A 25,332-nucleotide genomic window follows, 5' to 3' on the forward strand; every position below is an offset into this window, starting at 1 on the left:
TACACAATCTAATCATCTTTAACTAAAGTTTGTCATACACATTTCATACACAGTACAAGATGCAAAGAATACTAAAAAGGTAGGATTTGCAAGCAAACTTATAAATTTTACCTTCACATGGTCTAGCCTAACGAATTACCAGCGCAGCTCCGTTTATCCTTAATCAAACACATATCCCTATATATGGAGACCAACCCTCTCACACAACCTGATGTCTGCTACTTTACCAGTAACAATAGTGAAAGTCGTCAGGTCTTGTCCAGCCAATTATTTATTTGGAGAAGAAAAAGAGGGAGAAGAAACGTAGCAAAAGCAATATATTTCCCTTCAGTGAAGGAAGCACATTCCGCTCCATTTAGGCACTACGGACAATGTTTAAGCTCTGACAGCGTACAAATTTAAAAGTCAGTCTGGCAAAGTTACAAATAACGCCGTGTTTTAAACTGGCACAACACAAATGCTATGATTACAATGATCTCGTCATCAATGGACATGGATCTAATATCAGCTTGGCGGGAGGGATGAAGAGGGATAAACAAATTAGACAATTCTAAGTGACATTAACATGACAAAACATGACATTTGAAATTCCTTCAGTGTCTCATGCCGTCAGGACAATGACTTGCTTGTGTGACACTCGTAAATACACAACGTGTTCGTTCTCTTGAATGGACATGCATGGCAGGGGGGATTCTGCAACTTAAAGATATTCCTGCAAACATCAGTCCTACAAAATGGATCTCAGGTTCTATATAAAAATGAATGATCACGAACGATGAGGGGAAAAAGGGAAACCTAGGGTGATACTAGCTGTGTGTTATTTTTATCTGAGTATTCCGAACTGTCAGTTGCCCGACCCTCACAGTCATCACATCTAACGACAGTTCTTGATAGAACGTTTTATTGCAACGAGCTGTGGAGCCAATGGAAATCTAACATTAAATTGTTGGGATGGGTGAGGTGGAATATTTACAATGCCTTAATGATGACTTTTGGTGTGAAAACATTAGTTTTTTTTCTCTTGAGCGGATACGCATGGATGGATGGCGAATTCTACAACTTAAAGGCATTCCTATAAACATTAGTTCTACAAACAAACAGACACGCTGGAGGAAAATGGAGGGAGGCAATCCGAGGTACGCTATCTATCAATGATCACGAACAATTAGGAAAATGGACGACCTAGGTCTAGGGTAATACTGTGATACTGTGCACTATTTGATCTGTGTTCAATCCAAACTGTCAGCCGTCCGACCTTCACATCTATCCGAAATATGCACCTCCTCAACCTCTCCCACTGCTGTTCCTCCCTGCGCACATCCTCCCCACCTGATTCCACAGACTCATCAACATCAGCCTGGCTGCCGTCATACAGGAGTCCGTCATTCACAAACCATTGGTAAGCCTTTCCCTTCATGGTTCTCACAAAATCTCTGACCCCTTCAGCACTGAACCTGTTACCAAGCAGGCCGACTTCCTCCACACATGGCCTAACCGTCAGCCATGCAGCTATGGCGGGGAGGGACTCGTCGCTGATGGAATTGTACTCAATATCTACACGTGTCAGGATGGGAAGGTTGATAAAGGCCGCTATCAGTTCTCCAACATCAGACAACTTGTTATCGCTAAGGTTCACCTTCTTCAGTTTCTGACATAAACCAAGACCTTTAAGAAGACAAGGCACTGCCTCATCACTAATGGCATTATGACTGAGATCTATCTCCTCCAAGTTGGGGAGGGGAGGTAAGAAGTCTCCCCTCTCAGACAAGTCATTATGACTAAGGTCCACCTTCTTCAGGTTCTGACATGACCCAAGGCTTTGGGCAAGAGCAGGCACTACCTCGTCATTTATGTCATTGCCACTGAGATCTATTACTTCCAACAGAGGGAACTGTTGCAAGATTAGCGTCAACAGTCTCGTCATATTGTCAAATGGCCAGTCCCTTAACCTTAGCTTAAGTGTCTTCAATGGAGGTTGCACCTCATACAGTTGGTCTGTGAGTTCATCCTCCTCCTCCCCCTGATAGCTAACACAAAGTGCTAACTCCTGCAGGTTGGGAAGCTGTGGGAGGAACTGCAGTAGAAGGTTGACGGCAGTAAAAGGTAGAGGAGAAACCTTTCTTGAAGTGTATTCCCCTGGCATGAGAAATAGTTTTGCTGTCTGCTTGGCGTTCTGTCTGTTGGAGAGGAGGGACACAAGATCGTCACTGATGTTGTTCCCAACCGTCTCCACCTGTACACGTTTGCATTGATCTTGTAGCAGCAAAAGGAACGCTCCCTTATTTGATATTTTATTTTTCGTGAGATGCACAGTTTTCATGTTCTCACACGAAGATATACCTTTAGCAAGATCAGTTAACGCTTTATCATTAATGTCATTGCCATTGAGCTTTATCTCCTCCAGGTTGGGGAGGGCAGGTAAGAAGTCTCCTCTGTCAGACAACTTGTTATAACTAAGGTCCACCTTCTTCAGGTGCAGACACGAACCAAGACCGACTACAAGACTAGGCACTGTCTTATCACTAATAGAATTATGACAAAGATTCAATTCCTCCAAATTTAGGAGTGGGAGTAATGGTTCTGTCATGACAGCCAGCCAATTATAACTAAGGTTAACCTTTTTCAGGTTATGATAAGAAGCAAGACCTCTAGCAACGAAGGGCACCGCGTCATCGTCAATGAAATTGTGACTGAGATCTATCTCCTCCAGTAGTTGAAAGGCAGGTAGCGCAGTTATATGCAAAAAAGGAAGTTTCAAAATCTTCAAGTTTTTACATGATGAAATGCATCTTGTTACGTTGCCTTTTAGTTCATCTGGTGGCCATATCCTTTCGCCACGAACTTCCAATGAGGTGACTGATTTAGTAAATAGCATAGACGGAGCGATCTTCGAAAAGGTTTTGATATTCATTCCTTTCTTTTGAACTCTAAGTGTTTGCAGTGAGGGGCAGTGCAAGAGGTACATGTGAATATCTTCAACTTGCAAGGCATTGTCATTACTTTTGAAGTAAAGACTATCTGCACATTTTGACTCAGCTGTGAATAAAGGCAAATAACTTAAACAATGGATTTGTTGGTAATGACTGACATCTTCGGGAGACCCACGTTTGCTGAATGGATACATGCCGAGAAAGTCTTTACATGTCATCGTATTTGGGAGCTTTATCTCGGTAACGATTGATGTCTTGGATAAGAAACTTCTCAGGCTGTGGAGGCCAAGGAAAGATATTTCTGGGTAAGAAAATAAATCAAACGTTTTCTCTGGTAACAAGGTTTCTAGGAATGATGTCAGCAAATCTACTTGCTTCGATTCAACAGTTGTAGTTACCACATGCACTATGTGATCGAATGTCCCAAGTTCTGCACTTGACCGAATGAGCAAGTTCACAAACTGAATCAGGTGGACTCTATGGCTGTCAGATTGGTCCAGCAAATGGGCAACGCAGTAACAACTGAGAGGAAGAGTAGCTGATTTCTTCACAAAATCTCTCAGCTGTTGTCCTCCCTCTGCAGTTTTTGTAATGAAGTGAACAACCCACTGTGCAATGAGAAATTGTCGTATGCTGTCATGTACAAACTGGAAAGAGCCAGTGTCGTCATGATCCTCAGATATGGGCTGTAGCAGACCTAAGCTAGACTGAAGGATATCATCCCATTCCAGCTGACTATGATGCACAAGACAATGATGGTTGTTTGATAAATTCTCATAGGCTGTTTTTCCCAAAACAATGCAAAGGCTTTCATAGGCAGACTCAAATTCTTTCTCGCTCACATAATCTTGGGAAGAAAACTTTCTTGCACACACTTTGGCTACAAATTCTATAAACTCTGATAATGTTTCAGGGAAGCGTTGATGCTGTTTCCAGTATTCACATAAGTAAGAGTGGAAAAACCTGTCCCTGATGAGGTGTTTAACAAGTAAGTTACTTGGCCAGCTCTCCTGGATAACCCTTGTCATGTCTTCATCAGTCTTGAAGAAGTCCTGGAGACAGTCATGCCAGGCCAAGGCGTCTTCACCAGTTGGATACATGGAAGGACTGTCTGTGCTGCTGTGTGCTGCTGGAATAAAGTGAACTTTATGTATAAGATGACATGAAAAAATTCCTAATGTTCTAAAACACAAACCTTATATTGACAACTGTATATTCTATTGTACGTAGTTCTAGTTATTTTGTTATGTGTTGGATGTTATGTCCGCCTTCAGAATGCATTGATCATCAAAAACGTGTGAATGATCCATTAGTGCAACTGATCCATAGTTGAATTTACCCGAATATAGAGATGACACTCCATCATCATGAGAAACTTCCCTCTCCTCCATGTTACTATGGCTACCACCTGGTCCAAATGCCGATGTCTCTCCGTCAGTGTCGTCTGGTAACCTGTCATTGGATTGGCCCTCCCCTGTGAAGTCAAGGGATCGACAATCAAACTGACATAAGTAACTGAAAAGCTATGAAACAGAAACAGTCAACTTGATCATGAAAAAGATATGACAAAAATATGGAAATAACATATCTTTTCTTTGATTGATATGGTCATCATCATCACATGATATCAAATTTGGTACTGACTGGTCACTATAGACCATACCTTCACGATTCTAGCATTTATTAGATGCTTTAGGGAAGCCATCAGGCACTTACCAAATGTTGTACTAGGACGTGACGTGGCTTTACGTGCTACACCGCCAGAGTCTCCGTCTGGGGAAACAAATCAAAGCTTTTACTAAAGGAATTACAGATACCGACAACAGTGCACATTAGTACAGGTCTTTGTTCCACATATGAAAAAGGGAAATCATTATTTTCGAAGCCTCTTTGTGAAAGAAAAACTGACAAAAGAACACAATGAAGGTAATCTCACCGTCATCAGAGTCTCCATCTGAACTTGACCCGTCACCTTTATCACCCTGACCTTTCCAGTCTGACCCCCATGACCCATCGCCCACATCATTCTGGAACAGTGCACCGGTCTCCAACTCATCTGTGAATGAAATTTTGTAATACCTTTAATCTGAGAAATTGCAGAGATGATGGTTACGATGGTCTCATATTATCATGTAATATGCTCAAAATAATCTAGAAGTCGATCTCACGAGTTGAAAGAAACAACTTAAAGTTATAAATGCATATACAAACTGCACATAAATGGACCCTGACAATAATCCATACATCGGATACTAACTGCATAATCATGTTACCTGCTATCTGGTGCAGACCAGCTGCTCTCAGTCCCACCAACACAGCGTCCACTGTTGCTCCCCACAGTTCCCTCTGTACCCACTCCCACAGACACCAGTGTGCCTGCCAGCTGGGGTGATAGGTGCTGCTGATCCTCTCCACGTCTGTACTGGTGAGTCCCAGCTGTAAGGCCAGCCATGTCCAGGAGGGACCTAGTCTGTTGGCTAGTACCATCAGCTGGTAGTAGCAGTCTGGATGGGAAAACGTTACAAAAGCAGAAACATCACAAAACTGAATCCAAAGTATTATGATCAACCTGTTACTCCATTTAATGCAAATTTGTTTGCTGGAATGACGGCTTACCCTACAATCACTCATGTGCGTCGCTGGGCATTAATGAAGTCAAAATACATAACGAAAAACACATCGTTGACAATGTCTATATGGAAATAAAACTTGATGTGAAAATGTGATGATGATTATGATGTTCGTCCATCGTTGTCAATGAAGACCTCGACTTCAGTTGCCATTGTGGGTGCGGGCGTGGCTGATCAGTCCAATTCAGGGACACAATTGTGATAATGTAATCACTACAAATGACAACAAAATGAAGGAATAAAGGCGTACTTACGATAACAGAAGAGCTCCTCATGTTGCTGTGCCTGCATCAGATCTGTCTGCTCTTGTTGGACCCCAGCATCGGCACCTGTCTCTGTCTCCATCTGGGCGCCGTCCTTGTTTGATATCGTGATCATGGATGGGTGGTGTTCTGTGTCCATCTGGTGTTCTGTGCCCACGTGGTGTTCTGTGCCCGTGTGGTGTTCTGTGCACATGTGGTGTTCTTTGTACATGTGGTGTTCTGTGCCCATGTGGTGTTCTGTACCCATGTGGTGTTCTGTTCCCATTTGGTGTTCTGTGCCCATTTTGTAATGCTCTTCTGTCTTCAATACATGAAATGTCTCTGTTTGTTTTGACGTATGACGGGATTCTTCAGTTCTGTGGCGAGGCTCTGTTTTTATATGATGATGATGATGAGTCGTCAGAGTGGGTTGTTCTTCTTTAACTCTGTGACGCGGCTCTGTTTTAATGTGTGGGTCCATTCTTGTTGCGCTGTGCTGATCTGACATCACGTGACCATGCTGATATCCTTCTCTTTTCACATGGAAGTGAGGTTCTGATTTGACAAAGAGGCGCATTTTTTGAAAGTCGAATGGAGGCCGTTTATTTATGAGTTCGGTTTTGATACTGAATGGCTGCTGTGATATTAATGATGAAACGCTGGAAGTTGGTTTGGTGTCCTCTGGGTCTGTCGAGTAACTGCAGGACGGAAGGTCTTCTGGTGGTTCCACCTTTACTGGGGACAAGGGTTCGTGTTTGATGAAGACATCTGGAAACCCGGATGTAGTACTTCCCACCTGTCTTCCTTTTGTAGGACCTCTCGGTTCTTCTGTGGAAATATGTAGAAAATTTAGCACCATACAGACAAATAGTATAACTTGTTTTGTTGGCAGAAAGTCAAAATTGGGCTGAAATGTTACGGAAGATGAACCTTACCTTCGTCTGAGAGGCTATCCTCCTGACATTCCTCATCCGCACCCATCAGTGTGACGTGTACGTACAGATCCTCCCCTTCTGCTGCCCTCATGTCGTCTGTGATCAGTTCCCTGGTCAGGGTTTCCGACAAACGTCCGTCGCTGTAAGCTCGAAAGAATGTTTTGTAGCAAGTGTCATCATCGAACTCTAGATAGCAGAGAACACAGCCGCGCCTAGCTTTTACAAGGGTGGTCTCATAAAGTTGAAAACTTCTTGTCAGCCGATCGTACGTTATTGTATCACGTATAGTATCGTCGTCTGCAAAAAGCAGGTCATCTACCCGTGCTATCTCACCGTTGATTTTTCTTCTGATTGTCAATTTTGCCCTCTTCGAAAGTTTCTGTACGTCGGAGTCGTCCGCGCTAGATTCGTCCGTACCCAAGACTATGTCGGCATGACGCTTAAACGCGTTTACAGCTAAGGAAAATTTCTCTGGATCTCGAAGCACCTCGTCGTGGAAAATTTTCTCACTCCTCTCGACGAACTTGTAAAATTTGTTGTTTCTTTCATCTTCGCGTGCGGTTGACTCATCATGCTGTTCACAAGTAACGGTTTTGTCACCTGAGTGTGGAAAATCATGAACGTTATTCCTTGAATTACAAAGGGCACAGTCATCACTGCAGACATATGATAACAAGGTATTGTTGATAAGTATATACATCTACATTTATCACTGACCATATACAATATACATATGCTACTAAAGATACGGAAACTTCAGGATAAGATGATTTCAAATTCACTGGACCATACTATACTATGTTACCACCATGGCGATTTGTATGGATGGATAAATGATACCTTCTATCGAGGATTCTCCATCTTCAGCATCGGACTCAGTCCTCAGTTTCTTGGATGCTTTTACAGGATCTTGGGGTTCCCGGTCTCTTTTGTGCTTCCCTTCTGATGATTGTGACGTACACACCGCTGTATTAATCAACAATACAATTATCATACAAGAATAATACATGTTTGGAGTAAAGAATGGAATAAATTCATGCATGTCAATAGCAACACCAATGGAGAATTGATCTGACTAAACTTTATCTTTTCTAGAAATAGAGACAGATGGCTTTGCCATGGGGCAGATACAACAAGAGTTGGAATCTCAAAGCAAAACTGTTGGCATGAACGCTCGTATGTTATGACAATAACAGTCCGATATTTCTAGGAACACGACGCTTTAATGACAATGATTACGCAGATGATAAACGTACCTTCTAAACTTTCTGCTGTCAGTCGTTCACCAATGTCGATGAGAGCCTGCTGCAGAACCTGTAGGGTAGCTTCACTTCCGTTCCTGTTCCTCCATCTATGCAGCATTTCCCTGCACCTGCGGTCCTGATCAGGCTTTAATGTCTCAATTACTTTTATCTCGTTCTCGTGGAACCCCAGCTTCCGGGCAAGGTCGTCCCACTTGTGACTGACTTTCCGGATGACTTTGTCAAAATATTCCTGAACGTCAACTGGAAAATGCATGACAATATTCCTTTACGAGATGGACTGGGTCGAACATGAATCGATCTTTGATTAACATATCATTGCATTCCACTTTGGCGATGACAACAATGCTTTTGTGTTTTTCTACAGTTCTCAACGCACGGGTTTTAACCAATCCGACCTAGAACCCAAGGTCTCTCCCTACATTTGTAACATCCGTGGCACTGTGCTCTGCGCATCTTAGAGTATACTTTTGTGATGATTCTATTTGAATGTATTCGTTATGGTCATATTTTTCCATCGGTATATGGATATGCTACACCTGTTGGGAATTATTTTGGTTAAAGTCAGATTGACTACTGTGATCTGATGGATTCAAACAATACTGTGAACATTGTGGATTGGCATTATCCGAGATTTTCATACATTGATGCTTTTGGAATTTATTCACATGACTATGATTCCATAACAATGTTGTTATATGACGTCGAGATTATCATGTGGATATAACTTCATGCAAGTGAAGTGAAGGAAGATATTGAAAGAGCTGCGATTGCAAATGCAGAAACCAGTGGGTGATGATGATGACATAGGATAAAACGAGATGTTGATATATCATCATTTTGAAACTGCTTTGTACTTTGTTGTATGGAACGGCAATAAGTAAATGTGTTACTACGTGAGGAATCCAAATAAGCAAAAAACATTACCAGTGTGACTGCCCTGTCCGTCCTCAGCCATGGTGGGTTAGCAGGGACTCAACTGGACAAAAACAGTAAGTTTTTTTATCAATTCCTATCCTAGCAAGATAGTTCAGCTTATGTGCATAATTGGCAATCGGTCAATCATCCAGTAAATGTGGACGAAGGTGAAGCCCCCTAATCTATGAACAGTTGTGTCTAGACCATGTTTGTTTATGTTTTTTTTAACAGAATGAATTTATCGAATGCTTATCTTTGTTTACAAACAGAGACATACAGAACACAAAGACGTCGATATCAAAGTGCATAAACCAATTGATAAGAGCAATAAGGGAGGTATGAGGGAGGTATGGATAAAGAAGAGTCTATATTTGCCAATATCTAATATAGAAACAACAAAGCCTTGACCCCCTCAGTTGCATGTTAGACAATCAATAATTCAAGTGAACCATTGTGCAAACAAAATGTACACAACCTTCAACATCCAAATGCAATCCTCCAAGCCAAGCCCAAACAAATATTACAATATTCAAAACCCACACAATCCTCGACTCCACTTGATAAACTTGTATACAGCATTAAACAATTCATGGGGATTACGGCAGTTAGAAATACCTGGATCTGAGGAAACGCAGAACGAAAGTTACATTTAAAAAAAATCAAGGATAAATTCACTCATTGTTTGATCTACTAATTATAAAGACAGTTCTAAATCATTCAACTCAAAACCTTCAGTCACCCCAAGCACAATCAACAGTTCAAGTGAACCCTTGCGCAAACAAGAATACACGCCTCCCTCTCAACATAAAAATCAATCCTCCAAGCAGAGCCGAGGCAACTATTGCATTCCTACAACTCCTACAATCCTCAACTTTTCAGTAAAGGTTAATGGTAATGGTAAAGTCAAAACATGACAAATTCTATAGGGCTGACGTCATTTGGAAATGCCCGGATGTGGTGAATCCCGTTCTGTGGTGAGCAGTACCAAATTTTCCATAGACCCCAAAATCATGTTACTTAGCAACCAAGCCAGAAGACAAAATGTATTGTAGTCCAAAATATCTTACGAAACCACAACCACGTTTGACAATATGAAATAGTGTTATGTTTTCTGTAAACGAAAATACACGACTCCCCCCTCACTTTCAAATCCAATCCTTCAAGAGGACCCTGAACAGTACAGTATCACATTTCTACAACTCCCACAATTCTCGACTACATAGGGAAAACTAGTCATCACGGGATAATCAAATCACTACACGCCCTTATCTTAAAAGTACCCGGTTGTGGGGAATCGCAGAAGGCAACATTCCTCGACAATTTCCAGTTATATATTGACAGATTTCCTAATTCGTCGATTGTACATACGGTTTTTGTCATTTCAAAATGATCTAAACCATAAACAGCTTTGATCACCCCTAGCTGTTTGTCAGACGATCAAGAATTCAAGTGAACCCTAGAGCAAACAAAAGCACCCAAGTACGTCTGTAATGTTTTTTTTACATTAAGACCCGCCTCCCCACATGCAAATGCAATCCTTCAAACAGACCCCGAACAAAAATAACCTTATTATACTACAACTCCCACAACACTCGACCGCACAGGGCACACTACTACCACTGATAACGATACAGGCATAATGGTCTCAAAGCTTTACACGGCCTTATCGGGATGACGTCATTTAGAAATGCCCGGATGTGGGGAATCCCCTTCTTAAAGGTGCGCAGTGCGAAACTTTCCCCAGACCCCAACATGACGTCACATGTTACCAGGGGCTACAAAAGCCTACTTATCCATATCAACTTATAGGGAAACCACCTAGTACATGTTTGATAAGAAAAAAAAATTGTTCTGTACATAGCCTTGTTTCCAACGTTTTACACAAAGTTTTCAAGGAGCATTTTTCTACTTTTACTCATGACAATGAAATCGTCTCATCTTCAGAGTTAAGTAAATGCGTTAACCAGAAAGTCACATGGTAGGTAGTACATGTTCAATATTTCTCCATGGAATAGACATAATACGTAGACCTTACCTTGAAATGATAGTTTCCAGGGTGAATTCGTATGTATCATAAACAACTGAAATGACCTCTTAAACAAACAAGTCTTTTGGTAACCTTACCAGGGCATTATATCATAACACCATTGATTTTTGCCACAGGTAACATAAAGGAGTAGCACGATCTAAGCATGACGTAGATACGTCAAGTCGTTGAATACCTCTTAGGAAACACAGATCACACTCGAGAAGAAACACTGTGATATAAATAAAGCCTTATTATCGAATATCGTATGCTGTCCCTCTCACCACATTTATAGTTCAAATCTACCTAGCAGAGTTGAGATTTATGAACTACAGACCCATTTTATGGTCTGAAAACATCTTACAGTCACCATTTGCTGATAAAGGCCTGTTGGTAAGGATGAAAATAAGACTTACCCGAATGAATTCTATATTTCCTGTTGAAATGTAGGTTGGCAGGTCGGGTACTCAGTACTACATCAGGCAAAAAGACGCCCTGTCGCGGCGACGACTTGACCACATGTACACCAGCTGACGTCTGTAAACTTGGATAGACTTAATAAACAGACGTAACGGACAAGGATCTGTATCGTTGAAGTTCGTAAATCGGTGTAAAAGACTCTACGAATTCCACCAAACATGGCGTCACGGTAAAAGTTTTAGAATGGCGTCATTGGAAATTACCCGGACCTGAACTTTGGTCAGTTACCTGCGCGGAGTAAACATCTGACTACAAACAACCCAAGTGCCCCCCCCCCCCTCACTCTCACGTACACATACAACTCACACGTACACGTACATGGTATTACATGATAGAGTGGTGTTGCCCCTGAGAAGATTTGAACATGGAATATTGTGGGCGGCGTTACTTGAGTCAAATAGCAGGATACCTTGCATACTTGTTAGAGATTAGCTCAATGTGTTCTGCTGCCAGTGCGGTGACCTTAAATATTTGACAATACAATTAAAGGTCTAATAATCACCATTAATCAGTATGTTCTCTACAAAGAGTACTTAGTAGTGTCAAGCTTCACAGAAGAGCCTTTTTGTATTAACCAGAGTACAATCAAGGCTTTTCATTGATTGGTAAGAAAAGAATTTACCAACACAGCCTTGGTGCCTAATACATGAAGTTTACGGTGTTTTTCCGCACCTATACCTCTGTTGGTGGGGTGGGGATGCAGTGGTTGCCAGAAAATACCACAGGAATTTACCCTCTGACCTTGCGATAGAAAAGCGGTATTACTAGCCACAGTACCTCGGTGGCGTAGAAGAAACATATATCAAGTATCTATGACTGCTTCTTGAGTGGGTAGATAATTGTGGTCCCATGTTTTGTGATGGTTCAATAATCGGATGTTTCGATGCAATGTGATGATACGTTGATGAAGGTTCGACATCCAGTTAGTAAGGTACGCTAAAAATAGTTACTCAAGAAACTGGATAAGATTTTGAAACAGTCAGACGTTTCAGACAGCACCCGCTGTCTTCCGTCAGTGACTAAGGATAGGACTGAGAACACCAGGTTTGATACCAAAACTCTGAATAGATATGTTAATGAGGTTAAGTATAGCAATGTGATGATATATTGTAGCTGTGTAACCTCTTCTCTTTCTATCGCCTCGTTCCAATTGTCACTTATGAGCTGGATGTGTTGCGGAGGGGGGTGGAGGACTAAAGATAGCCTCTTTAATAACAGACTCTACCAGCCGGACTTCTGGTTGCCTTGGGCTAATTTTTTGGGGGTGGGTATATGTATGTGTTTGTGTGTATGTGTGTGTGTGTGTGTGTGTGTGTGTGTGTGTGTGTGTGTGTGTGTCTGTATCGTGAGACACATTGCCTGATATGTAATACTATGTAAATTCGAAAAAAGAGAATCATCCTTTAGTATTAATACTCTATCAACAAAAGAAACACCCAGCATTCACATAAACCAGGCTGAAAGGTCAAAGGTGAAGGTCACGCGTTTTGAGTTTCAGGAACTCCGCCGTCTCGTTGCTAGGCAACCCTGGCAGACGCGTGCAGACAGAAAGGCACTGAATAATTAATTTCCAGGCCTGCCCGACCTTAATGACTTACCGTAACAAGATGTTTCAGCGGAAACACAAGGTTACTAGTGGCCACCGTACGTCTGCAAAAGTTACTCAATACAGGACGGTTCCATGTTTGTGAAACTTCACACTACCAACGGTCTAGTCGCCTAATGCAGTGAGTGGCCTGTGTGGCCAAAGGGCTATAGAAATAGCATCGCCCCTATAAAGGTCTTGTTTTAACTTAACGAATACCTCGGGCATCATAGTTGTGGAAAAGAGTACGTCTGGAAAATGCACTTAAGTCCCGTGTTTGCGAAAATCAATTCACACTACCAATGACAGTCTCCTGTAGTGGCCCGTGTGGCACAAGGGCTATAAAACGGGGATGGGCACTGCACCTGTACACTGAAAGGTCCAGAAATATTACAATCAGTTCTTACGCAGCTTGTACGTCTGAATCAATATTGCACGAAAAGGGTGTGCTACGTATTGGGACAGTCTAACGGTTATGCAAAACAAACAAGAAAAATGAGGAGACCTTAAGTAAAAAGTTTTTTTCTGGTGTTTTGATAGTCTGGTTCGAGCAGAAAATAGTGCTTATGTGACAAAAATGACATGATTTTATTGCACAACAATAGTATAATATATAATACATGGCAACTCCTAAATATTACTTAAGTTAATAGTATTAATAACACATAATATTTCAATATTTATATATTTCAATGGGGACTTGAGTAGAACGCAAACCTCAGCCTACGCCAAATTACAATGGTGACGAGTTCTCCAAAATTCGAAAATACATTTCCATTCGTTCAAACGGCATGAGTGGGCATTTGGACACTTGAATGAATGCGTTGAATGGGGAGAAATCATCCAGCAAAGCACGATACGATATTATTTGTTCTGGCTATAGTTTAATGACGTATACGTAGTAATGACGACGAAGACACGCCCAAAATCCACAGCTACTACAAAATGGTACCAAAAATACCATTACAGTTTAGATACAAGGTGTTTGTATTTTCTAGTAATCCATGAATCCAACCGAACTAGCTCCTATGTGGGTAGCTTCACCTTGAAGTGACATGTGTAAAGAATGGAAAAGCCGGTATGTCCTTGGCGTGACATCTTGTCCAACCGGTGGACGATAATGGAGCCATTCATGTACATAGGTGCCAAATCACATAGCATGAAAGATTCAAATGAGCCCAACCATTCAGACTGCATGCCTTAAGAATGTACTGACAATACCGTCATTGGAGCGACAGTTATTTATTCTGAATATTGGTTATTGGTTAGAGATTACTTATTTTTTGGCCATTGTTTGGCATGAAAATATCTTTACAGATGTTTCATAAGGTGTGCTATCCATAGACATACTGATAGCTACATATTGTGATACTAAAAAAACTCTCTTCTGTATAAGTATCTTCGAACGAGTTCATGACATACGTTGGAAACCTCACAACTGGAACAGTGAATGACGAGTCTTCAACCGTGCAATTACTTTCCATGGAAGTATCCCTGTATAAAACCTGGTTCTGCCAGATCTTTCCTTAGCCACTGACAAAAGATAGCGGATGCTGTCTGAAATTGTTTGCAAATTTTATCCAGTTGCTTGAGTAATTATTTTTGACGTATCCTTGTTCGTTTATTGTCCACCATATACAAACTTTATTGAGATACGTCCATGAGATGCTATCAACGTGTATTTTCCATAGACATACTAGCTTTCCTGGAGCTTTCTATGGTCACCTACTTTTTCATGGAACTAGTTCATGACATACTTTGGAAAACCCAGCTGGAAGAGTGAATAACCGACGAGCAAGGCGTGTCTTCAATCGTGCTATTGCTTTCCATGAGATCGTTTCGTTTATTCGTTTATTGTTTACCATAAACAATCTTTATCTAAAGATGTCCGGGAGATCATATCAACGTGTATTTCCCATAGACATACTAGCTTTGCTGAAGATCTCTATTGTAACTACTGTATCTTCGAGCGAGTTCTTGCCATACTTTAGAAACTACACAGCTGCTAAGCACTGTAAATGCATTTAAGTTAACGTGTTTTTTATTTCGCGGGAGGCAGAAAATGGAGTGTTCGCGGTGGTTTTAAGGTCGCGTTTGAAACAATAGTAGTGCTACAGTCATAGGTGGTCAAAAAGTTTCGCGGTGGTTTTAAGTTTGCACTGAAAGTTCACCGCGAAAACCGCGAACATAAAACCAACGCGAACATTTATGCATTTACAGTATCATCGGGGAGTTGAATGACCTACGAGCTTGCGTGTCTCCAACCATGCAATTGTCTTTCACCATTACCATCGTAAATCTGAAGGTGAACAGCCTATAGGCCGAAGTTGTAGTTTTGAGTCAAGTATCAAGTGATACCCCATGGGAATACTGAACTGCTTGAAACGAAGTCGATTTGTTGGCAGCACTCTTGTCTGAGACCCTTTGAAAAAGGTTTACCCGCCCCGAGTCTGCGCAGTAGCCACCTCTCTTCACGACTTCAAGGTGTAATTAAAACATATCAGGTTACAGTGTCCTGTTGTATGATTGGCTGTTGGTTACAGACAGCCACCGGTTGCGTAACGGGACATTAAAGGCGTGACGTTCCTGACATCTCGTCATTCCCGTCAGAGGCCTTCAACTCTTCGAGTCCAAGAAGCCAGTGTGGAGGCAGTGGCAGGTAGGTTTCCCAGTGTCTTTTTTTCTCTAGCCCATGATTCTCGAGTCTGAGAATTTTGTCTTTGGACCAATTCTGCTCAATAAATTTTAGTAGGTACACAAAGTTTAGTAGGTACACAACAGAAAGGTAAAGAAAATGATAAGGTTGTCCCTAAGAAAACAGTTTATACTATTTACGGGAGACGAACTTTGCGTCTCCAAGACCCACATTATCTGATCGATTTTTGTAACCTTCTCTTAAATGTTGATGAGACTAGCCTCCCAGGTTCGTTGTTTTCCCGTGAATAGTTTCACCAGGTTGGAAATTCAATGGTCTAAATAATTATTTGCACTCAACGAGGACTCCCAGGAGAACTTCACCCGTCGACGTTCGATAGTTCTCCTGTTACCTTCAGCAGCTAAGAGTAATTGCCTCCTACCTACAGTGGGAAGTAGAACCAGTCATATTGCTCTAAGGAAGTTTAATTTTTGTAGCCTGTGAAGAAGGACTACCGAAACGTTAGCAGGTGAACATATCTTTGTTATTTTTACGAAGAAATTTGTAAACCAAGCCCGTGTAAGGTCTTTGGTAGCACCACTGGAAAAAAAGTGGAGTGTATAAAGTTCGCTCGTCCCTGGAATGTTTGTAGAATGGAATTCGTAGTTATGAAATGTTGAAGAGGCCTCTTAGATTTTAACAAGACTGGGAGTTATATATCAGGGACAAGCTATAACCAGGAGCCGCATTGGAAGCTGTTTGTACGCAAAAAAACAACAACTCATGGATAGAAAATGGTGTAGGGTCTCTTTTCTATTTCCCATATCCAATCTTCTGTCCGACCATTTCCCCATTATGCTTGACCTTCAGCCATATGTACCAAATTCTATTGCCAAATTATTTTGTCATTTCTTGATTTCGGTTAAAAGTTGTTGCCTGAGAGGTTACAGCGTTGTCTGCTGTAGCTGGAGTGAGAGTTAAGGGATGCAGAAAAGCTGAAATATCCTGCTTAGGGGAAGATTTGTACTATCTACATACTCTTTGTTCTTTCAAATAATTTGTGTACCTAAGAATAGGTCTCTAATTCAATAAATTGTCAGTTTAAAATAGTAACTCTTGTATACAAATAAGCTTGAGTGTCTGGCTCTTATCCATTGTTGTTATGATTAACAGACATACTTCAAAGTATAGCCAGTTAAAATTACAGCCCTGCCAAAGTCGTTGACCCAAAACTCGTACCGTTTATCCCTTTGTAAAAGATAACCCAGTTTAATTATTCATGACGATCTTCTGCCACGTTACTCCCTTACCTGTTACTCCATTGTAAACGATTCTCATCTATAATTCATGGAGACCTATGGTGACATTACATTACATCGTGGCGTTCTGTAGGATGTTCTTACAGACCGGTGGTTGTACGAACGTGCTGTGAACTCCCGTGTGATGCACGAGCTGCTAGTTTGTGTTCATTATGCATGACTTCAGACAGTGGAACGCTGGGGAATTTAGCGACATCTCCATACCATACCTGTACATAAACGGGGAATAGTTTTAGCTCTCTCCAAGGCAAGGGAATCAAGTATTGTTTTGGTGCCTTTGTCATGTTATATCTTTCACTCCCCCTCCCTCTCTCCCTCTCTCTCTCTCTCTCTCTCTCTCTCTCTCTCTCTCTCTCTCTCTCTCAGGCGTTGTTACTTTGCCAGGCTAAAGACAAGCATTAGCATTACGGGCTATCGTCCCTGTGTTCTTTTCATAGGAAATCGCCTAGTCTGAACAAGTTTGTATCGTGCCTAGAAAGAGACAAGACCACATCATCATGAGTCGGACGTTCTTCGCACTGGGTTTGGGTGCTCTGGCAATGTTAGGTAAAACAATTTCTTTATTTTCACATGTCAACGTTAGTTCTGGTGTTGAATGGCACACGAATTACCAGTAGCATGCTGAGCTTTGATATACAATCCTAAGTTTGTCGTAAGTTTCAGAGGGTTTTAATGAACCATTCATTGTTTCACTGATGACGATGTATTGCAAATTGTAATTCTGCATTAAAGAAAGATGGAATATTTACTAAAACAGCTTTTTAAAACTGTCTTTACCTCCAGGGCTACTGACAAGCGTAGGTGCACAAGGTGAGTCATATGAATTCTTACAGCATATACAGTATGCAATCTTCTTTAAAAACATGTACGTCTTGCACGTTGATTGAGAAAAAAGTAGTTTTGGGTAAAGACTCTTTGATTATGGTCTTTTGACAAAAACATCATCATTCTCATCAATCAACCAATCGGACAATCAACTAGTCATCCTATCAATTAATCAATTCAAATTTCAACCATTCCCCATACTGTTGTGTCCCAGCCTGCCCCGGGCGCTACAAGGGGTTTAAGGGGGCGTGTTACGGGTTCTAACCATTGTCCCCACTCCTGTGCCCAACCAATCTATTGATCAATTAACCAATAACCCATTAACCAACCAATAAATCAATCAGTTAATAAATCAATAAACCAATAAATAAATCGACCAACCAATCATCTAACCAAAGAAACAAATCAATCAATCGATTGATCAATCAACCAATAACTCTTCAATCAACCATCCAACCAACCAACCAACCAATTAATCAATCAATTTGTACTTAACCATTACCTCCACTCCCGTGTGCAGCCTGCCCGGGACGGTACAAGGGGTTTAACGGAGCGTGTTTCGGGTTCTAACCATTGTTCCCTGTATCCAAGCCTGTCCCGGGCGGTACAAGAGATTTAACGGAGCATGTTTCGGGTTCTAACCATTGTCTCCACTCCTGTGTGCAGCCTGCCCGGGACGGTACAAGGGGTTTAACGGGGCGTGCTTCGGGTTCTTCGGCGGCGGCAGACCTGCCCGCTACCCGGACGCCGTGCGGTTCTGCACCGCTCAGGGCGCGGAGCTATACATGATGAGGGACCCCGCGGAGGTGATCCGCCTCAAGCAGCTGCTCAGCAAGTAGGTGTTACGTCTTAAGGGGGTGTTTAACTTGTAGATGTTTCATCTCAAGCAGCTGCTGGGCAAGTAGGTGCTCCGTCTTAGAAAGCTCTTTAAGTAGGCTGGTGTTTTATCTTTAGGCACCTTTTGATAGGTCAGTGTATCGTCTTGATATTTAGTCTATTGAGCTTTTAAGTGTTTTGCTCGCCACGTACACAGAACAATAACCTATTTTTACACCTGGGTGGAGTGAGGAAGGGCACAACATCGGTGGCGTCAGGGGACTCGAACCCGGGAAAGCTGGGTTCTGGGCCGAAAACCCTGCAGTGACGCCAAACGACCCTCGGCACTTACTTAGGCGTGGTCTTACGGCGACGCGATTAGCGTGGACGACTTCACACAGACTGTGGCGACTCGTCCAACGTTGTGTTAGGATTCATGCTAGTATGATATTCATTACGTTTTGAACAAATATGTTTCAGGCAGAAGCTAAAGAGTTTAAGGGTCGGTCTGACCGAGAAGACCACTGCGCCTTGCACCTGGACATGGTCCAACGGCGACGCTCTGGGCGAAAGCGACTTCACGGACTGGGGAGAACCGAGCCCACAATGTGTTAGCACTTCAATAACGTCTTTTTTAAACGCTTGTAAACGCTTCTGTTTCAGGCAGAAGCTGAAGAGTTTCTGGGTCGGCCTGACCGAAGAAACCGCCGCCCCGCGCACCTGGACATGGTCTAACGGAGACGCGCTCGGCGAGGGGGACTTCACGGACTGGGGCGAGCCGGCCGACAACATGTTAGCACTTCTGCTGATATGATATTTACAACGTTCTGAACACTTTTGTTTCAGGCAGAAGTTGAAGAGTTTCTGGGTCGGTCTGACCGTGGGCCTGGGCGTGGTCCAAGGGCGACCCGACCTACAATGGGTTAGCCCATATATATGTTACTGATAACGTTTTTAACACATGTGTTTCAGGCAGAAGTTGAAGAGTTTCTGGGTCGGTCTGACCGAAGAAACCGCCGCCCCGCGCACCTGGACATGGTCCAACGGAGACGCGCTCGGCGAGGGGGACTTCACGGACTGGGGCGAACCGGCCTCCAATGTGTTAAGAGTTCTGCTTAATATTCATTACGTTTCAAACACTTGTGTTTCATCAGGCAGAAGCTGAAGAGCTTCTGGGTGGGTCTGACCCCTCGGGTCTGGGCGTGGGCCAACGGCGACGCGCTTGGCGAGGGCGACTTCAGTGACTAGGGAGAACCTGCCGACAACACTTCTACTAATATGATATTCATAACGTTTTGAACACGTCTGTTTCAGGCAGAAGTTGAAGAGTTTCTGGGTCGGTCTGACCGAAGAAACCACCGCCCCGCGCACTTGGACATGGTCCGACGGAGACGCGCTCGGTGAGGCCGACTTCACGGACTGGGGCGAACCGGCCGACAACACCGACATGTCGTGCGCCTACGCACGGAAGGATAAAGGCTACAAGTGGTCCGTCACCAGCTGCGGGGATAAGAAGGCATTCATCTGCAAGAAGGATCCGTAAAAACGGGAGAAAATTAGCCTCTTCCAGGCCCCGCAGATGGCTGGAAAAATAGTATAAATTGGCCAAATAGAGTGAATAGTATGCTTAGAGAGTCGGATAAGGATAGAGGGTCCAGTATCGCAAACTGTAACTTCTATAGCGGACTAACTCCTCTGGCATGTTATCCGTCTATTTGGTCAATTTCTACTATTTACAGCGACTTGTAGAGCCTGGTAGAGGCTAGGAGAAAGTACCGTTTCAAACAAACCTGCCTTGAAGCTTATGTTAGCTCCGCTGTTTTCAGTAACAATATATAGATATCAGATAAGATAGTAAACAAGAAGGGAACTGTTGTTTGCAAGCAAATACACGGTGTTTACCTCCACATACAGCACCAGTAGATGGCACAACATTCAGTTTCCAACGAGCCTACCTGGAAGCTTATGTTAGGCACGCTGTGTAGTAGTAATAACAGTAAAAAGCAAACAACAATTGTAAGCAAATACATGAAGTTTACCTTCACATGGTCTATTCTGTAGAGTGGAACTCATTGCCACCAAGTAGAGTAGGGTCAACTCTCACTAGATAGCTTTTAACAACGCTTGCATAACCCAGCAAAACGTTAAACTTAGTTCTATTGTTTTAACATGTCAAATTTGACATGATGTATTTTACTTTACGCTGTTTCCATGTTACTTTTGACCAGTAGTTTTGGTTTGGTTCCAATTCACTAATTGACATTAAGTTTTCATTTCAAATGATGACGTACTACTTCATGCAATGTTACAAATAAGCAATATCTAATGCAATCCGCTGCTAAACTTATACTGTAGAAGACACTACAAGGCTTTAACAATAAACTGCTAACGCCATCACAACTGGGGAATCTGTGCAAAGTAGAATTATGCCAGGATGAAACAGCTTATGTCTGTAGCAACGTTACGAACCTATTCTCTTAAAGAGTGCTAAAAGAACGGTTAAAGGCCAGATGTCTTCAAGGTCAACGGAGAGAATTAAAAGGCACGTGAAGCATGAACTCAGCGTGACATCATCACTGAATATGAATGTGCACATTAATGGGTACATGAAAATGCATGCCATACAATAGTCACTGAAAGACCAGTTGTTCCTAGTTTTAGTTTCTTAATGGTGATGCTAGACCATCAGATAAATATCACACGCACATCACACATGTACACACACACACACACACACACACACACACACACACACACACACACACGCACGCACACACACACAGATACACACACACACAGATACACACACACACAGAAATTCATAGTCACGCACACGCACACACACCGTGACACACACATGTACCATATACAAACGTACCAATATGTATGTACATAAAGAGTCCACGGATTCAATAAACATGCATTAGTGTCACCTTGTCCCACCCCCTACCGTTTGGTTAATGGACCATCCCAGTGGAAATCCCCCTTCCCAGAAGCCCAAGCAAGGTACAAAAGATACGGCCACACCCGGGGACTTCCTCTTTTCCAGTGCCAGGCGCGGACTGTGATTCAAAACTTCACGTCCGACCATAGATAGATTTCCACACGAACAACTTGAGACCATTTTCTTCACTGTCGGTAGCACGGAAAACAACACAAACCAGACAGGACTGAACAGGTGTGTATGCCTGACGATGTACCTACATGTATGAAACATAAACGGTCTTAAACGTTATATCTCGACCTTAATAACGTTTACGGCAAACCATGAAGATACTGTATCTTACGATTTCAACAGAACGTTAAGGTTACAGGAAAAAACTTATAATAGATATATTAAGACTACTGTTCCCTCTCAGACCTGCCAGTTGAGTAGGTAAGGGTCAACTAACACTAACCAATGAGGTCTATATAACCTCCTTGCACTTACAGATTCACTTCCGGGTTTTATGCCACGTTATTTGGAACAAATCCTGGCAACCCTTGCCTGCGAATCTTGATGTGATACGGCTGCCCCCTACCAACAATACTTGCGTAGGATAATGCGTATAATAGTTGATTTGAAAGTTGCCAATCACTGTGGAAAATTGCACCTGGGCGGTTCCAGAAATAGCTAACGTTACGTCATCTGGGGGAATTCCACAACAGGTGAGCTTCGGGTCAGAGGTCAATGGCCCAAACCACTGACAACGTATGGTCGTAAGATTTATAAGACTTAATTTTCTACACGTTATCAATCCAGATCAATGTCTGGGTATCCTACAATGTGTTCAAAGCAATAAATGACTGCGATATCCATAATGAGATTTTGATTACTCTTCAGGTCTACGAACTCCGCTTTTTTCACTGTACAAATCACGATGGCTTCCTGGGACGTTTTATTCGAACTGCTGCCTCGGTATGTCACTCCAAATGCAACTTTATCTTTACCAGAACAGTAAGTCGATCTGAGGACACAGACACGGTTAGCCTTCTGCATTTCATTAGCAAGGTAAAATAGCTCAAAAGTCTGAGCGTAGCCAAGCGTATGTCATAAGAACAAACAGAGATGCCTAAGGCAAAGACTAAGCTGTCAGCAGTGGCGGAAGAACTCCGTGAGTTAGACCTGATCTTTAAAGGTGGTTCTGACCTGGATGCTGTAGAGAGGGGATACGCAAGGAAGCTGATTCACGCCATCAGCATTGAAGACGAGGTTTTGGAATGTGAAGCAATAAAAAGTCTTGGAGATTTGTACCTGCACAAAGCAAAGACGAAGAAACATAAGGTAGAGAACTTCAACAACGCATGTGCGTTGTACGAAGAACTCTCTAGATACTATATCTTTGAGGAAGAGAAACAAGTTATACAACGTCGTCTCAAATATGCAGAGAAATGTACGAATCTTGTTCACAATCAAAGGCATGCAAGGATGGAGGCTGAGATTTCAGGCAACATCACATTGGCCGTGGCAGCGACACTTCAGGAAGTAAAAGAGAAGACCAAGATAAAAGGACGTGGTAGTACATCACCCTTAATTGAAGCTTATACACACTATTTTGTCAAAGCGATCGTAGATTGGAATAAAAATCTACAAGTAGAATCTTTGAAGAGCCTCGGAGATCTGCACCTAGAGAAGGGAAGGGTTGGCAGGGACGAGGCAGCATTCACCGAAGCAGCTGGCCTGTACCGAGGGGCGCTGGACTACTGTGAAGATTCAGATGGTAGAGAAACACTGAAGCACCGCATCAAGTACGCGGAGAAAGTCAAGGAAAAACAACTGAAGGTAGGACAGTAACCAATTGTACATTTTCTTTACATACCATCATTGCTGACCTTAGAAATAGCTATCATCGCTGATTGATCTGCTACTTTGCTTTGCACTAAAAAAAGGAAAATACATTTTAAATGCATACATGGTACTGATAGTTGGGAAGGAATATATACATAAAGTTATATTTCGTTCACTTGTGACTTAACTTGCATGAATTTTTTTACAATTATGTTTTTTTGGCATAATCGGCAGCATACGAGACGACAAATTAAAAGAAAAGCCGCTGACGACAACGACTCTAAGTCTGCTACTACTTCAATTCAAGAGGCCCATGACGTCATCGGCCAACGGTGCGTATGAGCCGGTTCAAGGATTAAACTGCGAATGCATTTTCAAATGTTGTCAATAGTTTTTTATTGATTGCTATCTTAAGATTTTTCAGATCCAAAGTAAGACTGTTTTGACATTCCACAATAAATGTTCATCACAAGAAGAGTAAAAGTAAAGAAATGCAAATTTCGCCATAGCTTACCGGCTGAATGTGTGCCATCGACAACATTTGCCATCTAAATTTGTGTTGTACAGTACATACCGAGACCAGATGCAGGAGGGCTGCAGGGCCTTGCAGACAGGGAACCTGGACACGGCAGAGGAACACTTTGCAGCTGCGCTCAAGGACGTCCATGTCAAAGGTGAGTTTCCGAAACAATATTTCAGAATGTTGCTGATTGTTATTGGATCATATCTCGATGATTTCAAAATCACAAAATATAACAAGGACATTTTGAACGAATAGTCTTAGAACCAAATATAAGAGTCAAGTTGATACTTATTGTGTGCTAATACGATTTGTTAAAAAAGTTCCAACTATCCACCAGAGAAAGGTCACGATAATCAACAGTGTTACCGTGATGCACAGCGTGTGATTAGAGCATAACTGAAAGTTACAACTTCTGTTCTTTGTTGCAGATTCAAATGCAGTGACACACGGGAAAGAGGCAGAGCCCCTGTCCAAGATGAGCGAGGTCTACCTGAAGAGAGGAATGCAGTCAAGAGACGGGGGAGATTTCACCAAGGCTGCAGCACTCTGTAATGCAGCACTGGTCAGAGCAAGAAGGGAAGACAGAGAAGGTGTCAAACAAGCAATCCTGGAAATAACGAACTTATTTGTCAAGTATGTGCTGAATGTCAAGCAAACAATGGACAACGATGAAGTGGACAAACACAAATTGATTTTGAAGGAAAATCGACAGTATGTAGAGGAAGAGATGAAAAGGATTGAAGAGGTAGATCCCTACAGTCTTGATGATGACGACCCGAAGATAACGGAAATTGAGAAGAACAGGGCAGAATCAATCAAGGAACTGTTTCAGACGCTTGTTGAGGAGCGAAGAAAGTTTATAGCCGGCCTTGTAGATGAGTGCATGGAGGTAATGGGTCCCCCTCCCAGTAAGCACGCCATGATAGGCCTGGGTTCACAAGCCACAGGACTGGTAACTCCGTACTCTGATCTGGAATTCGCCATTTTAGTAGAGAATGAAACAGACGGTGATGTGAGGTATTTCCGCAATCTCACTCACTATCTGCACCTCAAAGTCATCAACCTGGGAGAAACCATTCTCCCGGCCATGGCGATTAATTCCCTGAATGATTTTCAATCAAAAGACCCGCTGGACAACTGGTTCTACGACTCTGTCACACCGCACGGATTTTCGTTCGACGGATCCATGCCGCATGCCTGCAAGACTCCACTGGGCAGGGGGGAAACCTTCGAACTCATCCGCACACCTAGCAACATGACAAACCTGTTGGAGGAAAACATAACGCTACATCTGAAGAAAGGCTACCATCTTGCAAGTGTCCTGGGCAACGTGTCTTTGATCACCGGTGAGCGGGAGTTGATGGATCAATATACCACTTCTTGGTCCAAGCGACTGCAAGAAAACCATGTTTCATCGCTAATAGCAAACACGATACTG

At 42.5% G+C, this 25,332-nt stretch overlaps 3 protein-coding genes across 5 annotated transcripts; 1 reads left to right on the top strand and 2 right to left on the bottom strand.

The window, feature by feature from the left end:
• Positions 1–1,165: 1,165 nt before the first annotated feature.
• LOC136421520 (uncharacterized) lies at positions 1,166–2,320 on the bottom strand. The gene has a single exon (XM_066408846.1). The coding sequence runs from the start codon at positions 2,318–2,320 to the stop codon at positions 1,166–1,168; it is 1,155 nt and encodes a 384-aa protein (XP_066264943.1).
• Positions 2,321–5,011: 2,691 nt separating this feature from the next.
• Positions 5,012–8,957, bottom strand: LOC136421521 (uncharacterized). Its single transcript, XM_066408847.1, has 7 exons — positions 8,927–8,957; positions 7,994–8,242; positions 7,578–7,703; positions 6,738–7,337; positions 5,815–6,630; positions 5,204–5,434; positions 5,012–5,016 (listed from the first exon to the last, which is right to left on the bottom strand). Exons 1-7 carry the CDS (start codon positions 8,955–8,957, stop codon positions 5,012–5,014), a joined length of 2,058 nt encoding a protein of 685 aa, XP_066264944.1.
• An 8,248-nt stretch (positions 8,958–17,205) lies between these two features.
• On the top strand, positions 17,206–19,785 carry LOC136422046 (killer cell lectin-like receptor subfamily B member 1B allele B). 3 transcript variants are annotated; one of them, XM_066409670.1, is made up of 4 exons: positions 17,206–17,508; positions 17,746–17,772; positions 18,454–18,622; positions 19,576–19,785. In XM_066409670.1, the coding sequence occupies exons 1-4, from the start codon at positions 17,460–17,462 to the stop codon at positions 19,766–19,768; spliced, it is 438 nt and encodes a 145-aa protein (XP_066265767.1). In that variant the 5' UTR covers positions 17,206–17,459; the 3' UTR covers positions 19,769–19,785. The 3 variants fall into 3 exon arrangements, 2 of the variants coding, with proteins under 2 accessions (XP_066265767.1, XP_066265768.1); XM_066409671.1 differs by lacking the exon at positions 19,576–19,785 and adding an exon at positions 19,267–19,530 and having other exon boundaries at positions 17,347–17,508; XR_010753567.1 differs by lacking the exons at positions 18,454–18,622; positions 19,576–19,785 and adding an exon at positions 18,308–18,355 and having other exon boundaries at positions 17,360–17,508.
• The last annotated feature ends 5,547 nt before the right edge of the window (positions 19,786–25,332 follow it).

The sequence above is a fragment of the Branchiostoma lanceolatum genome, chromosome 16, assembly GCF_035083965.1.
Source record: "Branchiostoma lanceolatum isolate klBraLanc5 chromosome 16, klBraLanc5.hap2, whole genome shotgun sequence".
Classification (NCBI taxonomy): Eukaryota; Metazoa; Chordata; class Leptocardii; order Amphioxiformes; family Branchiostomatidae; genus Branchiostoma; species Branchiostoma lanceolatum.

Excerpts from the sequence above, each read along its gene's own strand:
- LOC136421520 (XM_066408846.1), bottom strand. The coding sequence starts at position 2,320 with ATGAAAACTGTGCATCTCACGAAAAATAAAATATCAAATAAGGGAGCG.
- LOC136421521 (XM_066408847.1), bottom strand. The coding sequence starts at position 8,957 with ATGGCTGAGGACGGACAGGGCAGTCACACTG. Across the intron at positions 8,243-8,926 it reads CGGACAGGGCAGTCACACTG|TTGACGTTCAGGAATATTTT; the intron begins GTAATGTTTTTT and ends TGCATTTTCCAG. Across the intron at positions 5,435-5,814 it reads TGAGGAGCTCTTCTGTTATC|ACTGCTACTACCAGCTGATG; the intron begins GTAAGTACGCCT and ends TTTCCCATCCAG.
- LOC136422046 (XM_066409670.1), top strand. The coding sequence starts at position 17,460 with ATGAGTCGGACGTTCTTCGCACTGGGTTTGGGTGCTCTGGCAATGTTA. Across the intron at positions 17,509-17,745 it reads GGGTGCTCTGGCAATGTTAG|GGCTACTGACAAGCGTAGGT; the intron begins GTAAAACAATTT and ends CTTTACCTCCAG. Across the intron at positions 17,773-18,453 it reads GACAAGCGTAGGTGCACAAG|CCTGCCCGGGACGGTACAAG; the intron begins GTGAGTCATATG and ends TCCTGTGTGCAG.